The sequence below is a fragment of the Rana temporaria genome, chromosome 1, assembly GCF_905171775.1.
Source record: "Rana temporaria chromosome 1, aRanTem1.1, whole genome shotgun sequence".
Taxonomy (NCBI): domain Eukaryota; kingdom Metazoa; phylum Chordata; class Amphibia; order Anura; family Ranidae; genus Rana; species Rana temporaria.
The window spans coordinates 611,745,131-611,762,166 of record NC_053489.1 but is presented as its reverse complement, the minus strand read 5'-3'; the positions used below and the strand labels follow the sequence as shown (position 1 = coordinate 611,762,166).

The following is a 17,036-nucleotide window of genomic DNA, read 5'->3' as shown; positions in this document are numbered from 1 at the left end:
GGCTCCAAATGTCAAATGTAAAACAGAGGATGTATTCCACAAGCTGCCTATCAGAGCAAACCCGCTGTGGTAAAGTATGTTGTAATCTCAGCCCGGGCTCATGCCAGGCCATACCCCCAACACATTTTGCTCTGCCCCTTGGAGGTTAATCGTGGGGATCATGATTAAGCTCCAAGGGGCAGAGCAAAACATGTTGGAGGGGCGTTGCCTGAAGGTAAAATTCCAAACTAGCCATGCAAAGTTCAGTCCAGTGGGGCCTGGGTATGGCACCCCAAATTTAGGCTAACCAACAGCTAAAGAAAATATGCTTATACTCCTAAAACTGAGGCATTCTGTGCATAGGAAGGGTTATCCTGGGCTGGCCCAATTTTTTTTTACCAGTGTCCAGTCCTCATAGGGCAGCAGTACAGCCCAACCCTTCAAGTGTTCAGTTGCTGAGAAAGAACACAGTTTTCCTCTATGTCATTTGAAACCTCAAGCAAATTATATATGTATAAAAATCTTAAATTCTGAACTCCAGGAAGATAACATAATACACACATATAAAAGGGCATACCTGCCAAAAAATAAATAAAAAAATTATTTTACAGAAAATAGCATGTCTGACAAGATCAACAGGTATTCCCTGTACTTGTTGAAAATGTTCTTAGTCTTAAAATGAAAACGAATGCAGTCCCCACATCTAAGAAATAGTAGCTGCAATTTATTCAGTTTTAGTTCTTTGGTTTGTTTGCGCTTTAATTTAAACCTACAGGCTTTGTCCTTCCCACAACCCTGTGAATGAAGCGCAAAAGAAGAAGAAGGCGCAGACTACCGTACTTAATGCTTACATCACTCTGCTCTCTCCTCCTACTAGGATGTCCCTTGTTAGTACGTGATCAATATTGCACAGCTGGTTGTGCTGCTTCTCCCTCTCCCAGTTCTAACTCTGCTGCACGGGGATTGCCAGAAAATACTACCAGGTCAAAATTTAAGTACTTGCACAGTTTACATTAAAAATTATATATATTTATTAATAATTTTTCATATTAACCAAACTGTATTTATATCTGTCTGGAGTTCGGATTGAAATACAATTTTAAATGCTGCTGTGCATTATTCAAAATCTCAGAATCAGGAGTCAGAAATCAAAGCCAACAACTTCCTGCTGTGAAATTAATTGGAGATGAGTCTACCGGAACAATAGACTCCTAGAACGGTCCCCATGTCTTACTTGCAGTTAGGGCATTTTTTAGATGCCATCTGGTTTTTCCAGAAATCTGAAATCAGTTTATTTCGTGTCACACAGATATTTTTTACCTGCAAGAAAGGAAAAAAAAAAGGAAATTAGGACATAAAACGTTTATTGTCCAAGGAAATTTCTGAAAGTACAATTTTTCACCATGTATGTTTCTGTGCAGTCCATTCTTTTTTTGGATACTTTTTTCTTCAAAACTTTAGAATAGAATTGTGCTGAAAAGAAATCGCAAATTTGGTGCCTGAAAAGGGGGCTGTAAGAAGTGACATAGCACATCCACACCACAGCCTTTGGCCATCTACTGTAGCACATCCACAGTTTTTCTCTACTCTAGTACACGGGTCTTCAAACTTTCTAAACAAAGGGCCAGTTTACTGTCCTTCAGACTTTAGGGGGGCCGGACTGTGGCTAAACCGTGGTCAGTGGGAGTAAAAAGATTAGATCGAGTGTGTGGTCAATAGAAGGTGAAATAGTGCCCGTTGGGGTCAATGGAAAGAATATTGCCTCATTGTTGGTGCCAGCGGAAGGAATACTACCTCATTATTGGTGCCAGCGGAAGGAATAGGGCCTCAACATTGGTATCAGTGGAAGGCATTATTGTTGGTGTTGTGCCCCATCTTTGGCATTAATGGGAAGAACAGTGCCCCTCTAAGGCCGCATAAAGCAAAGGGCCAAATCTGACCCACAGGCCTCAGTTTGGATTCCGCTGCTCTAGTATCTTTAGCATGGTATGACTATTTTCCACTGTACATTATGTGTATGATGTCATAGGCCCTACCTAATGAGACCACTTGTTAACCCATCTTGCTATTATAACAAAGCGGAGCTTCACCCAAAAAGGGGAAGCTTTGCTCGTTTGCTCCCCTCCCCCCTCTACTGCCACATTTAGCACCTTTCAGGGGGAGCAGATACCTGTCAAAACCAGGTATCCGCTCCCACTTGTGTGTAAAATCACCACATCTATGTGCAGCGATCTACAAAACTTCTGGCCCCTCCTCCTTTCTGTCTTCTGGGAGACACACAGGTCCCAGAGGACAGCAGAGACCATTCAGAAAGTGCATCGCGACTCACGCATACACAGTAGAAAACAGGCTTCACTTCCCATTTCCCTTAGTGAAGATGCCGGCACCTGCACCCGGAGCCGATAGATGGATCGGCTTGGGCCGCCAACATCGCGGGATCCCTGGACAGGCAAGTGTCCTTATATTTAAAGTCAGCAGCTGCAGTGTTTGTAGGTGCCGAGTTTTGTTTTTTTTCCCCAGGCTGGAACTCCTCTTTAAACTGTGTGTTTAACAGACTACAATAAATGTAACACCCCCCCCCCAAAAAAAAAAAAAACACTTTAATAAAATGTTTTACTTACACACGACCCAACTTTCTCCTTTGAGTGAGCTTTAAGGACTTTTCTGGTGTAAGTTTTCAGCTCTTCCTGAATCTCGTCTCCAGTGGCAGCAGAATTTCCTTCCAAGAACTAGGGGGAAGATTGAAAACTTGAAGTGTTTGTCATGTACTAAGCTAGAATAGAATGTTCAACATTCCAATAAAAAAAAAAAAAAACTGAATTAACATATTTTTGTAAACTTCTCTACATTTTGAAAGAGGAAGGGCAAAGCTGCGTCTTAAAAAGTGATCCGTCAGTCTTTAGCAATTCATCGTTCACTCACCCGACTAAGGACTGCTTCCAGCTCATAAACGTCCTTGAGGGCACCACGTTCCAGGACCTGCAGCTGGCAGAGCAGAAGATGAATGACGGAACGGGGACATGTCAAAAGTTGGCAGTGAAAGCAGGAGCCTCGCACCAGGAGGTACAGTTTCTAAAAAATAAAACACACAAATTTAGTTCACAGAAGCCACCAATACATTTCATCAATTCATGCCCATGTGCCTGTAGCTGGCCAGCTAAGACCTGTCCTAGGTTGCTAATGTGACTTACAGGCATATACAGCTAAACCTGCTAATAACCTTAATACAGTTCATATGCGAGAGATAAAAGCAGAGTTATTTACTGTGACTTTATATATGGATGTCATGTAACAGTTGTATATTGTGTTCACAGAAGCAAAGAGAGAATATGCCTTCTAAGATTGGTTGTGTGACTGTAAGGTAAGATCAATGACACAGCAGAATTGAAACCAGAAAGCATAGAGTTAAGCTTTTGTTATTCAGCAGGAGTCTTGGCCACTCACAGCCAATCTCACATTGAGCAGGAGTCTTGGCCAATCACAGCCAGCCTTACACCCATTCTGTCTGGAAAGTTCCCAGCACACTGCTAGAATTCATTACACCAGAGAGAGGAACTGAACAGACACACATCCAGTCAGAGTTCTGTTTTATGGAAGCAAGTGGCCAAAAATCAGGGTTACTTACCGGTAACATCCCTTTTCCAGGAGTCTTTCAGGACAGCCACCGTAGAGAGACACAGGCTCCTCCCCTCTTAGGAAACACCGCCTTCCAATTACAGATTTAAACCCCATCCTCCCTCCAGCTCCTCAGTTTTTCCAGAGTACCTCCGGCCAGCTGGGGAGACACAAGAACGCGTCATAAAAACCAACACTTCATCTTACCTGATGGCCTCGTATGATGAGTTTTCAGAGATATCCACGAAAAAAAAGGGTGGGTACCGGTGCTGTCCTGAAAGACTCCTGGAAAAGGGATGTTACCGGTAAGTAACCCCGATTTTCCCTGTTCGTCTTTCAGGACAGCCACCGTAGAGAGGATAAGCGAGCACCTTACCCTAGGGTGGGACTACTGCCTGTAGTACTTTACGCCCAAAAGCCTAATCTTTGGCTGAAAGCAGGTCCAGTCTGTAGTGTTTCACGAACATGGAGAAACTGGACCACGTTGCAGCTTTGCAAATCTGCTCCGGGGAAGCACCAGCGCACTCTGCTTGAGAAGCCACCACTGCCCTGGTGGAGTGTGCCCTTGTACCTTCTGGAGGCTCCACCCCCTTTGATACATAGGCCTGAACAATAGCTGATCTTAACCACCTGGCTATTGTGTGTTTAGAGGCTCTAGACCCCTTCTTGGACCCCGAAAATAAAACAAAAATGGAGTCAGACTTTCTGAACTGACTTGTGCTACTTAGGTACTGAAGGACGCACCTCCTAACGTCAAAGTTATGAAAGCTGCGTTCCTGTTCCCTCACAGGATTTGAGCAGAATGTAGGCAAAGTAATTTCTTGGCTTCTATAAAAATTAGAAGATACCTTCAGCAAGAAGGCCGGATCTGTTTTGGAGACCACACGATTTGAAAAAAAACTGAAAAAAATGGTGCCCTAATAGAAAGGGCTTTGAGTTCACTCACTCTATCTGTGGTGATCGCGACTAAAAACACATTCTTGAGTGTGATCACCTTTAACGTACAGCTTTCCAATGACTCAAATGGTTCTCCTGTGAAGACCTGCAAGACCAAGGAGAGATCCCATACTGGGAAGGTGGGGGCTCTAACTGGTCTCCGTCTACTTAAGGCTTTAAAGAACCTAGTTACCCATGGGTCAGTTGCTAACTGCTTTTCCAGAAAGACACTTAACGCTGAAACTTGACCCTTCAGAGTGCTAATGGCTAGGCCCTTGTCTGCCCCAGACTGCAGAAACTCTAACACAGCCACAGGGTTATGAACATTGAAAGAGCTTTCCCTGCACCAGTTATTAAAGCGCTTACAAACTTTTAAGTAGATGGCTTGCGTTTCCCTCTTTCTGCAACTTAGAAGAGTTTTTATTAGACGTTCCGAGAAGCCTTTGCCCCTTAGCAGTTCCTCTTCAGAAGCCAAGCTGCTAGATTCCACCGCTCTACTTGCGGACAACAGATTGGACCCGGAGCAAGAAGATCTTCCCGGATTGGCAGAATCCAGGGAGGCTCCACTGACAAGCCCTTCAGGATGGAGAACCATGGCCTTCTGGGCCAATGAGGTGCAATCAGGATAAGAGTTGTACTCTCCCCCTGCAGTTTTCTCAAGACTGCTGGAATCAGAACCGGAGGGGGGAAAGCATAAACACCTGGAGAATTGCCAGGTCTGAGCCAGAGCATCAATCCCTAGAGCTCCGTCCCACTTGTTCAGAAAAAAAAAAAAAAAAAAGAAGAGCTGTTACGGCGTTTTCCCTTGAGGCGAACAGATCCACCCCTGGCATTCCCCACCTTTGAGTGATCATTTCGAAGACCTCCTGGTTCAGCACCCAGTCGCCCTCCCTCAGCTTTTTCCTGCTGAGGAAGTCCGCTACTTGAATCTGTTCCCCCTTCAGATGAATTGCCGAAAGAGACAGAACATTGGCCTCCGCCCACCTGAGAATGGTTTATGTCAGATCCCACAAGGCTCCGCTCCTGGTGCCCCCTTGTTTGTTTATATAGGCTACCGCGGAGGAGTTGTCCGACCGAACCCGCACATGCTGGCCCTGAAGCTCCCTTTGAAAGGCTCTGAGGGCTAAATCTATTGCCTTCAGTTCCCTCCAATTCGAGGATCTCCTTGAGTCCTTTTTTTTCCAGGTATCCTGCACCCAGTGGCAATTTAGATGCGCTCCTCACCCTGTGCCTCTGGCGTCCGTCGTTACGGTCCTGGATATTGGTAAGATCCATTCCAGACCTTGTGACAGGTTCGCCCCCTTCCACCACCACCAGATGGCCCTCTTGATCTGAACCGGTACCGATATCAGGGAGTCCTGAGACCCTGGGTTGTGGTCCCAGACACTCAGGATGTACAGTTGTAGGGGATGGAAATGCAACCCTGCCCACTGCACCGCCGGAAGTGTGGATGTCAGCAACCCAAGGCTGACATGGCTTTGCTTATTGAAAGCTGAGAGCTGCCCTGAAGGAGCAACATTGCCTTGTCTACCTTCTGGACTTTTTCTGCTGGAAGAAAAACCATCTGCCTTGTTGAGTCCAACACGTAACCCAGGAAGGTGACCCTTTGTGAAGGCGTCAGACTGGATTTCTCCAGATTCAAGAGCCATCACAGGTTCTCCAGGATATCCCTTGTTACCTGAAGGTCCTGGGACAGCTGCTCCAGGAAAGAGGCGAACAACAGAAGGTCGTCCAGGTACGCCACCACTGAGATGCCCCTGAGACGAAGGAATGCCAGGACTTCCACCATTACTTTGGTGAAGATGCGGGGGGAAGAGGAAAGCCCGAAGGGAAAATCTTTGAACTGTAGGTGAAGTGTCCCTTCCTTGGATTTTACTGCCAATCTGAGAAACTTCTGATAGGCATCCCTCAGGTCTATTGATGCCATGAAACAGTTCGGAGGGAGAAGCGTCTTTACAGAGTAAATTGAGTCCATCCGGAATCTTTTGTATGTGACTGAGACATTCAGGGGCTTCAAGTTCAGTATGAGTCTGAACTTCCCAGAAGGTTTGCGAACCACAAAGATGTGGGAGTAGAAGCCCCTGCCTGTCTCCTCTGTTTGGGACCCGAACCACCACCTCTTGATCCTCCAATTCCTGAAGGGAGGAAAGAAGAGCCGATTATTTTTCTGTACACTTTGGCAGTTTGGTGACCAGAAGTCTGAATGGGGGGGGGGGGGGATTTGAGAATTCCAACTTGTATCCTTGCCTTATGATCCCTAGCACAAACTGATTGCTGGTGATCATTTCCCATTGTGGGAGAAAAGCCCCCAACCTTCCTCCCACTTTGACTCTGTCACTGTGGCTTTTGGGGCTGTTCAGGAGGGCGAAAAATCGCTCCTCCATGACCTTTGCCCTTCTGCCCCCAAAACCTCTTCTTCCCCTCCGGTTTCATGGCTTCCACCTTCTTTTGAGGCCGAAACTTTCTTTTGGTCTGCTCCCCATACTTCTTTTTAATGGGGAAGGCCTTTTTCTTGTCAGCCGTTTGGTCTAGAACAGCCTCCAAACCTGGCCCAAACAGCAGATCTCCTGTAAGGGGGATTCCGCACAGCTTAACTTTAGAAGCGATATCCCCTTGCCACATCTTGTCCAATTCGTCAAGGAGGACCTTATGGCTCAAGGCTGCAAATCTTGCAGACATACGTACTGACTCTGCAGATGCGTCCGCCAGATACTCCACACCATTTAGTAGCGTTGGGAAAGAAGATAAGATAGTTTCTTTGGGCGTCCCGCCTCAATGTGTGCCTTAATCTGTGTGAGCCAATGCTCCAGATTGCGGGCTACCACTGTGGCTGCCATGGCAGGCTTCAGGTTCCCTTGTGAAGAATCCCAGGATTTTTATAAAGGGAATCCATCCTTCTGTCCATGGGGTCTGAAAGCACCCCCATGTCTTCAAACGCCAGGTCAGTGTGTCTAGACACCTGCGAGAAAGCAGCATCCAGTTTGGGAGCCTTATTCCAAACCAGAGCTTCCTCCTCTGAAAAGGGAAAACCATTGTTTCAATGCGTTTGAAAAGAAAGGTTTTCTCTCCAGATCTTCCCACTCCTTTTTGATGGCACTGATCAAGACCTCATGGACCGGGAAAACGTTTCTCTTTTGTTCCCCCAGGCCCATGTACATCCGATCATGGAGCGACAGTGACTTCTTCTCTTCTGGTATCCCCAAAGTAGTATGGATTGCTCCTAGAAGATCCTCCACTTCTTCAAGAGAAAGTTTGTAGCTGGAGGACTCCCCCTCCCTCTGATTCCCTCTGGGAGCTAGAAGCGGCACTGTCTGGCTCTTCCTCAGCGTCCTCTCTGAAGTCCCCTGGCTTCTCCCCGCTCACTGAGGGAACTACCACTGGACTAGGCGGAACAACCTGTTGCGCTGATGAAGGGCTGCTCGGGGGCAATTGAAAATTAGCAAAGAGATCTTTAAATGATTGAAAGGTGCTAGGAAGCTCTTTCATGGATGCTGCTAGATCAGAACCCTGCTCTGCTTCCCTCTCTCTAATTAGCCCCTCAATGCACCGTTTGCAAAGCGCTTTGTTCCAGTTTCCCCCAAAGGAAATCCTACAGGAGGGACATTTCTTCTTGGAACTGTGGGACGATTTCTCTGTGGCTTTCTGCAGAAAAACACAGCGAAGAGCAGAGGGTAGCCATGAGTGAGAGCCCACAAGCGCTGTAACAGATAACCACCAGGAGTGCCCCCCCCAGGACCCACCACCACCAGGGTCCCAGATACACCTCCTTAACCCCCCGACCACTAGGAGAAAAGATCACCAGTGAAGCTGCCACAAAAAATAGTAAGGGAACACCACCCTAGGGTTCCCCTTACCTTAGAGTGGCTGGTGCTGTTGTCATCTGGAGGTGCGCGCAAAGTCTCCACTTCCGACATCTCCCCTCAGGATTGTGGTCACAACGCCAAATAGTGCCGTCCCTACCACTGCAAGTGAAGGCTGCACCAGCCCGAGAGACGCGTATCCGGCGGAAGTGCCCGCCCCTCCCGGAACTGGCGTCACTCGTCGTCCGGTCCGGCCCCAGTTTCCTGGCCGACTGCGTTTACACGGGGAGTCCCGACACGCCGCCTGCAGCGCCACCCCTGTGCGCAAGAGAAATGGACCTCCTCAGTTAAATACTCCCCAGAAACGCATAAAGACGCAAGCACAGCAATGTCTCCGGTATGTAGCTCCCTAGCTAACTGGACTGCCGTAGAGGGTCTGAGATATGGAGAGACCGGCTCCCCCTCTCAGGTATATTAGCCTCAGCCTCCCCAGCTGCCTGGCCCTTGGTCCCCAGCGGTTTCTCCCTGCCGGAGGAAATACCATAAACGGAGGAGCTGGAGGGAGGATGAGGTTTAAATCTGTAATTGGAGGGCAGCGTTTCCTAAGAGGGGAGGAGCCTGTGTCTCTCTACGGTGGCTGTCCTGAAAGACGAACAGGGAAAAGGGTATTTAATACAGTTATATATGTTCCTATTGTTAATAATGTGATTAGAACTGTATACTAACTAGTTATGTGTTCACTTGTAGTTCCACCAAACGTGCTATCAAACATCATAGCAAATGGTCAAACTGCAAACAGCAATATAGAGCGAGTAAAACTATTGATTAAGCCTCAGAAAGATCACAAAGTGTTTAAATAACTTAAAGTGAGAGTACAGATACTGAAGAAAGAAATATATCTACCATTTTATGTAGAATGACAAGATTGAACAGTTGAACCGCCATTTGTTATACTTTATTCAACACAGGGTTGTACAAGGACTGTCTGCTGCGAAATTGTCAGTGTAATATATGAAGAAAAGCTGAAGTTAATAAAGAAGTTATCTCAAGAGTTTGGTGTGCTCTTTAAACCTACTGCTTCCATAGAATGGCGCTAGAGGAGAGGAATTATAGAGTAACAGATAGTCTTGTTTGGACTAAAAGATCAGAGAAATTAAAATTCTTCTAATGCCACAGTGCATAAGGGCACTTCATAGTGCTGTGCCTGCCACATTGCCCAGAATTATTAAAGGGATAAAGTGAAGAAACGTATCTGTTGATCTGTCAGAAATCCAGCAACCTCCCATTTTAGTGGACCACACAGTGCCTCTGCTGTAGTGAAATCCTGAGCAGTGTTATTAGCATTGCCCAGTTCTCCCTCACTGCACTTCCGACCACCTCTACCCATGCTCTGTAGTCCAGCACATCTCTAAAATACTGTACATGCACTTTTTGCCATGTTTTAACAACGCTGGTCATTTCTTAGACCACCAGACAACCCTATTATATACTGACATACAATAACTTTCAATTAAAGGAGAAGTCCAGCCTGAGCTTTTTAGGCTGGACTTCTCCTCTGGGTCACAGGAGTGCAATTCATTTTGCAATCCTGTGACCCATTTTCAGCGTACATCGGTCTGAAGTCCGCTCACGTCACTGCGATCAGTCGGGGCAGCGTGTCATCACAACTTCCAAGTAGGAATCCGCCAGCTGCCCGGATTGATGGTAGTCTCAGCGAGCCGCTGAGACAGCCTCTCCTTGCCCCTCCACTGCTCAGCGCTCCAATGAGCGCTGAGAAGTAGAGCAGAAGCAATGCTGACTGACAGTCAGCATCGCTCTGCTCAGGGAGGAGCGAGAACTGAGCCATTGGCGGTGTTCATTGGCTCGGTTCTCAGTGCAGAGACACCAGGGGACAACTGCAGCATCAGCCTAATGCTGCATCCACCAAGGTAAGTATGAATATTTAAATATATATTCTGAAAAAAAAATAAAAAAAAAATAAAAAAAAAATCTCTTTTAAATATGAGCAACTTTAGTATGACGATAGAAGTTAAGCTGTGGGCGATAGCCATTGGGCTTACTCATTACACATGTTCGCTTGCGATTGTCACTAATTTGTAACTCTGGACGTTGTTTTTTTGTATTGTCTGTTACACTACCAATACATTTATTTTCAACCCTAAATATGAGGAACTTTTCAGCCAAAACCCACTCAATCACAAACTCTAGTCTTAAAAAAGAAGTGTAAGATATGCAAAAATACAAACACACATACTCCTCTAGGTGGGTGCAGCATCAATTCCCCGCCGCCTCAAACACTGAGCAATCAAAGACCGTTGATTACTCAGTTCTCAGAGAGTGGTGACCATCAGTCCCTGGCTCTCTGCTCCCCCACCTCTCACTGAAGTGCTGAGCTGTGCAGGGAGTTGAAGCAACTGGCTCAGGCTCTCTGCGCCATGCGAACAAGCTGCGCTAGCCACCGGTCAGCCGGCAGCACAGGCATTTTTACAGCCGGGTACGTGGGGGGGCTGGGAGCGCATTTCTGGCACCTTCAGGACTGTCTTTAATGGAAAGCAGTGCAGGGTGCACTGGAGGATTTACTGATGCTGGGGATCTATTGTTACTGGAGGGGATAGAGTTTTGTGAGGTCTATTGTTGCTAGTGGTGGATCTATTGTTGCTAGTGGTGGATCTATTGTTGCTAGTGGTTTATCTATTGTTGCTGAAAGGGATCAACTGTTGAGGGAGAGGTCCATCGTACCCGACTGCAGGAGAGTCTATTGATGCTGGCTGCTAGGAGATCTGTTGTTGCTTCCAGGGGTCTATTGTTGCTGGGGTGATATTTTGTTGCAGGGGTCCATTCTTGCTGGGGGAACCTATTGTTGATGGGGGGGGGGGGGGGGTCTATATTTCTGCTTTTCTTGTTAGTAACAAATTCCTTAGCATAGCAAAATGATACTTGGCTCGTATTCCCTAAATGAGGCAGTACCAGGAGGTGGGAAGGGGGTAGAACCGACAGACGGTGCTTAGAGGTGTGTAGGGGCAAATACACAAAGTGACTCAGAAGGCAGGGCTGGTGCAAGGATTTTTGACACCCTAGGCGAAACCTAATTTTGCCGCCGCCCCCCCCCCCCCTGGCTCCACCCCGGACTCCACCCCCTTTGCCCTGCTTATGTATAGTATTTGTATACCCTACCTTTTTAATGAAGCGCCCATCAAATGCAGCCTCACCAGCGCCCATCAAATCCAGTCTCAGCTGTGCCCATCCATTCCGCCTTACCTGTGCCTATCAAATACAGTCTCACCTGTGCCCATCCATTCTGCCTCACCTGTGCCCATCAAATACAGTCTCACCTGTGCCCATCAAATACAGCCTCACCTGTGCCCATCAAATACAGTATCACCTGTGCCCATCAAATACAGTATCACCTGTGCCCATCAAATACAGTATCACCTGTGCCCATCAAATACAGTCTCGGCTGTGACCATCCATTTCACCTCACCTGTGCCCATCAAATAATCTCACCTGTGTCCATCAAATAGTCTCACCTGTGCCCATCCAGTCTTCCTCACTTGTGCCCATCAAATACAGTCTCAGCTGTGCCCATCCATTCCGCCTCACCTGTGCCCATCAAATACAGCCTCACCTGTGCCCATCAAATACAGCCTCAGCTGTGCCCATCAAATACAGCCTCAGCTGTGCCCATCAAATACAGCCTCAGCTGTGCCCATCAAATACAGCCTCAGCTGTGCCCATCAAATACAGCCTCAGCTGTGCCCATCCATTCCAACTCAGCTTTGCCCATCAAATAGTCTCAGCTGTGCCCATCAATGTCGCTTCACCACTTCCAATCAATGCAGCCTCACAGGAGGGGGAGGGGGCTTGATACATACTTGGCATTTGGAAGACCAGTGAATAAAAATATACACAAACATTTGCAAATTGCATGTCATGGATATGATCTATGATGGCAGACAGGTAAGCATAACATAAAATAAAATATATATTGCAACCCTTAAAGGCCCGAGAACACCCACAATTAAAAACTGTTTTGGGGTTAGGCTAGTGGCTGGGGTTCCCCTCTGGCTTCTTATACCTCTTCATGACTGCATTGGTATTATCTTACAGCTCAGTTTTTAGTTGTGTATTTTTTCTGGTGGTTACAAAGCTGATCGATCAAGGGTGGACCTGGTCAACATATCCTAAAGTATTTTCTATGATATGGAGATTCTATGGTGGCTGATGTACCTGCCTCTGTGTCTTCCAGGCTCCGCCTCCACCAGCCCCCAAGCCCGGAGAGCCGCCGCCAGGCACCGTGTTGTCCCATCACTATTTACTCGGCTCCAGCGGTATGACACGGCACAGGCAGCAGGGGGGGGCTGCGCGTGGAGACCAGAGAGCGTCCTGGGGGTGCGCCGACGGTCGGCACTGTACACAAACTGTACACAAACACCGGAGAGCGCCCTGGGGGGTGGGCTGGACCTGGACACTGTCACATGTTACAGAGCACAGAGCGTGCTGGCAGGGGGGTGGGATGGGTTACAGAGTCAGAGCGGCGGGGCCCGGGGGGACTGCTGGACTGTACCCACTACACGTCACATTGTTTAGAGCGGAGATGGTGGCGGGGGGGGGCATGGCGCTGCTTCACACATGTCATAGCGGCTGGCTGCCTGGTGTTAGTTCTAAGCTCTGTGGACCGACAGTGCAGTTGTAGTATACTCAGTGGCCGGGCGCCCTAGGCAGCAGTGCGCTCTAGGCGACTGCTTAATCCGCCTAGTGGTAGCGCCGGCCCTGTCAGAAGGAGGGAGTTCCAGCACCTATTCGCTGAGAAAAAAAGCCCTGGACATTAATTTATACCCACCATCACATCAGCTCCAGAACGGTTTTACATCTGTTTACAGACACATGAAAGGAAAAGATCAGGATTTACACAAAACCACTTACATCAAACAGTAGCGGATTATACACCGTTAACGGCATCTCAATGTGCCCGAGGTGTCCAGGGCAACTCCGGAAATCCTGCGCACATGTACCACATGCTTCCTTGTTGTCCGCAGGGCCCAGAGCAAGATCGTACAGGCCGTTCAACATGGGGTTGCCCATATTGTCCATGTACTGTGGGTTGGTTATGGCCTTCACACTCAACTTTCTAAAATAGAAGAAAACAGTCATATAAATCACACATATCACAAAGGGGGCCCCAAGAACCTCATAGCTGTAGATCTGCAGTGTTAGAGGCACTGCTGCCTCTGACTGCTAGAGATTTAGAGGGAGATCCGGCGATGTCACTACTGCGCCGTGATCCTTCTCCTTGCTGGAGGCTCTGACATGAGGAAACAAAGTCCTGCCTCTACCAAGATGGCCACCTCCACACCAACAGTTATTGCAAAACAAAACATGAAACACTATATTTCCAAAAGTATTGGGACGCCTGCCTTTACACGCACATTAACTTAAATGACATCCCAGTCTAATGCTACGTACACATGATCGGATAGCCCAATATGTATTCTTCTATATATTTTTTGTAAAAAATAAATAAAAAAGCGCATATTAATTGGTTTGCACAAAAAGGTATTGGGGGTTATTTACTAAAGGCAAATGCACTTTGCACTGAAAGTGCACTTGGAAGTGCAGTCGCTGTAGATCCATGGGGGACATGCAAGTAAAAAAAAAAAAAAAAAAAACATTTTACCTTGCACGATTGGATGATAAAATCAGCAGAGCTTCCCCTCATTTCAGATCTCCCCCTCCGATCTACAGTGACTGCACTTCCAAGTGCACTTGTGGTGCAAAGTGGATTTACCTTTCGTAAATAACCCCCATAGTGTCTACATAATAGGGGATAGATTTATGGCATTTTTTTTTCTTTAGCAATGGCAGCATTCAGCGATTTTTAGCGGGACTGTGACATTGCAGCAGACAGATCGGACATTTGATGCTTTTTTGGAACCAGTGACATTTATGCAGTGAACAGTGCTATAAAAAAAGCACGGATTACAGTATAAATGACACTGGCGGGGGAAAGGGTTAATAAAGGAAACATTATTTTTTTTGCTTTAAAATAACAAACATGTTATACTTACCTCCACTGTGCAGTTAGTTTTGCACAGAGTGGCCCCAATCCATGTCTTCGGGGTCCCTCGGTGGCTGTCTGGTCCTCCCCGCAAGAAATCATCACCTTCATGCGAGAGAGCTCGCATAGTGATGAGTCCTTGCGGGCGTGCTCCCTTGATACAGCAAGCAGCCATAGCCGCTCACTGTATCACTCGGCCTAGCCCCTCGGCGCGACGCGTCACTGGAAGTGATTGACAGTAGTGCCAGCCAATGGCTGCGCTGCTCTCAATCCATCAGTTCTAGCCAATCAGCAGCTAGGCTGAGCGGCGAAGAGGATCTCAGGACCGAGTGTGGGACTTTCGAAGGATCAGGTAAGTAAAACGGGGACTCGGATGTCAGATGTTTTTTCACCTTCATGCATTAAGGTGAAAACATTTTTTCCTTTACAACTCATTTAACACCAGGGGGGCGATCAAGGGGTTAAAGCGGAGTTACAGATTTTGATGTTTATTAGAAGTCAGCAGCTACAAAAAGTGTAGCTGCAGACTTTTAATAAACAGACAGTTACCTGTTGCACGGTCCAGCGATGCGGCTGCCCAGTGCATCGCTCCTCCCCCCCCTCCGCTGGCGCCTCCATTCACACTGTGGGCACCCAGCCATTACAGCTTTCGGCTTCACGGGCAGACACGCACTGCGCATGTCGCACTGCGCTCCATGAATGGACAGGCGATCTGTCACGTGTCCCAGGATATCGCCTAGAGGGAGGGGCCACCTAAGGTGAGAGCAAGAGTCGCCTAAGTGGCCCGTAGGTGGAAGTGGGATAGGAAGTCCCACTCCTACCAAAGCCCCCACTTCCCCCAAAAAATGACATGCCAAATGTGGCATGTAAGGGGGTGAGGAGTGCTTAAAGTGGAAGTTCCGCTTTAAGTGTGTCCCTAAGGAAGTGTTTCCAGGACCCCTTTCACACTGCGTTCGCGGTAAAGCTCTGCTCATTTTAGCGGCGCTTTACCGCCGCTACGGGGCGCTTTTAATCCCAAATGTCCATTCATTGTACACACCGCCCCAAAGATGCTGCTTGCAGGATTTTTTCTAAAATCCCGCTAGCGCACCGCCTAGGTGTGAAAGCACCCATTGTAATGAATGGGAAGCAGTTTTCATGCACTTTTTCTAGTGCTAAAACGCCTGAAAACTGCCTCAGTGTGGGGGAAGGGGACTGACTGGGGGTAGAAGGAGATCGCTGTTACTGATCACTAGGAACAGACGATCACACTGTACTCCCCTGACATAACAGGGATCTGCTTTGTTTACATTGACAGCTGCCTCTCTGTGGAGCGATTGCGGGTGGCTGGCGGACATCGCGGCCACCAGCCTCACGCATCGGCTGCATCCCGTCCACTGTATCTATTACACTAAGCGCCATACCGGTATAGTGATTTGTGCAATAGAGCCGCCCTGCCACAGTATAACTGCAGTGGCTGGTCGGCAAGTGGTTAAAGCGGAATTAAATCCTCCTATCCCTGCAGGGGTCTCAAACTGACAGCCCTCCTGCTGTTTGCAAAACTACAAGACCCGTGACGCATTGCAATGCTGACAGTTACAAGCATGATAGGACTTGTAGTTCCACAACAGCTGGATGGCGGCCAGTTCGAGACCCCTGCTACAGCTGAGGAAGCTGCTTCTGTTTGATCTGCACATCAGTTAAGACACCAGCCAGTTGGTGGTTTGACAGTTTGGTTAAAGACACAAGAAAACGTGACAGTAAGCAAAGCCAGCATTCCTGGAATGTAACTTTTTTTGTTAAATCGGTGGGTTTAGTTCCGCTTTATGATTTACTGCTGCTCAGGGCTTCAGCAAAATGGCCGCCTCCAGCAAGAAGAAACAGGAGCAGCGCTGGAGGCAATTTACAGCACACACTCATTTTGGTAACATAATCATTAATGTATGTTACTTGCTAAAGAACATTACTTTTATTAAGTTGCTATGGGTAGAGTTCTGCTATAACTGTGAAGGGGAGGTACTGTAGGCTTTAAATTACCCCGTTGCTATGGTGACGTGATAATGTGGGGGGGGGGGGGGGTGACAGACATCCTTCAGAGCATTAATCATCATTGGGGGTTGATTTACTAAAACTGTAGAGTGCAAAAGCTGGTGCAACTCTGCATAGAAACCAATCAGCTTCCAGGTTTTATTGTCAAAGCGTAGTTGAACAAGTTGAAGTTAGAAGCTGATTGGCTCCCATGCACAGATGCACCAGAATCTGAGTGCTCCACTTTTAGTAAGTCTCCCTCTATGTGTCTGTCCATCTGACAGCTGTATGACCATAGGAGGGTATCAGCAATGTACACACAGCACCCCCTATACCACACACAGGGTGCTCACCTGATCTCCTCCGCGCTGAACATCACGAAGCTCACCCCCTGTAGGCGCCGCCATGGTATGTTCCGGGAGAGCAGCATGATCAGCCCCGCAGACCCCGCACCACTCTGCCTTCCCTACACACCGACACGTGCAGGACCCGGAAGTGGAGCACACCACCGCTCCGCAATGACCGGGGGGTGCTCAGAAATACAACCATCGTCTTAATGTGCAAGCCGCCTACGCACATGCAGACTGTTTGGAGAGGGTAAAAGAAACAGTGCTGAAAGTAGCTGGGTATGAAGGAAGACGGGT

At 47.7% G+C, this 17,036-nt stretch overlaps 1 protein-coding gene across 1 annotated transcript in view; it reads right to left on the bottom strand.

Annotated features, from left to right (window-relative positions):
* POLR1A (RNA polymerase I subunit A) overlaps positions 1-16,901 on the bottom strand; it is a 178,089-nt gene extending 161,188 nt beyond the window's left edge. The window contains exons 1-5 of the mRNA XM_040335240.1: positions 16,746-16,901; positions 13,254-13,458; positions 2,902-3,051; positions 2,601-2,708; positions 1,214-1,299 (exon numbers count right to left, since the gene is read on the bottom strand). Coding sequence (XP_040191174.1) covers positions 1,214-1,299; positions 2,601-2,708; positions 2,902-3,051; positions 13,254-13,458; positions 16,746-16,822 — 626 coding nt within the window. The 5' untranslated portion in view covers positions 16,823-16,901. The remainder of the gene's footprint in view (positions 1-1,213; positions 1,300-2,600; positions 2,709-2,901; positions 3,052-13,253; positions 13,459-16,745) is intronic.
* Positions 16,902-17,036: the final 135 nt, after the last annotated feature.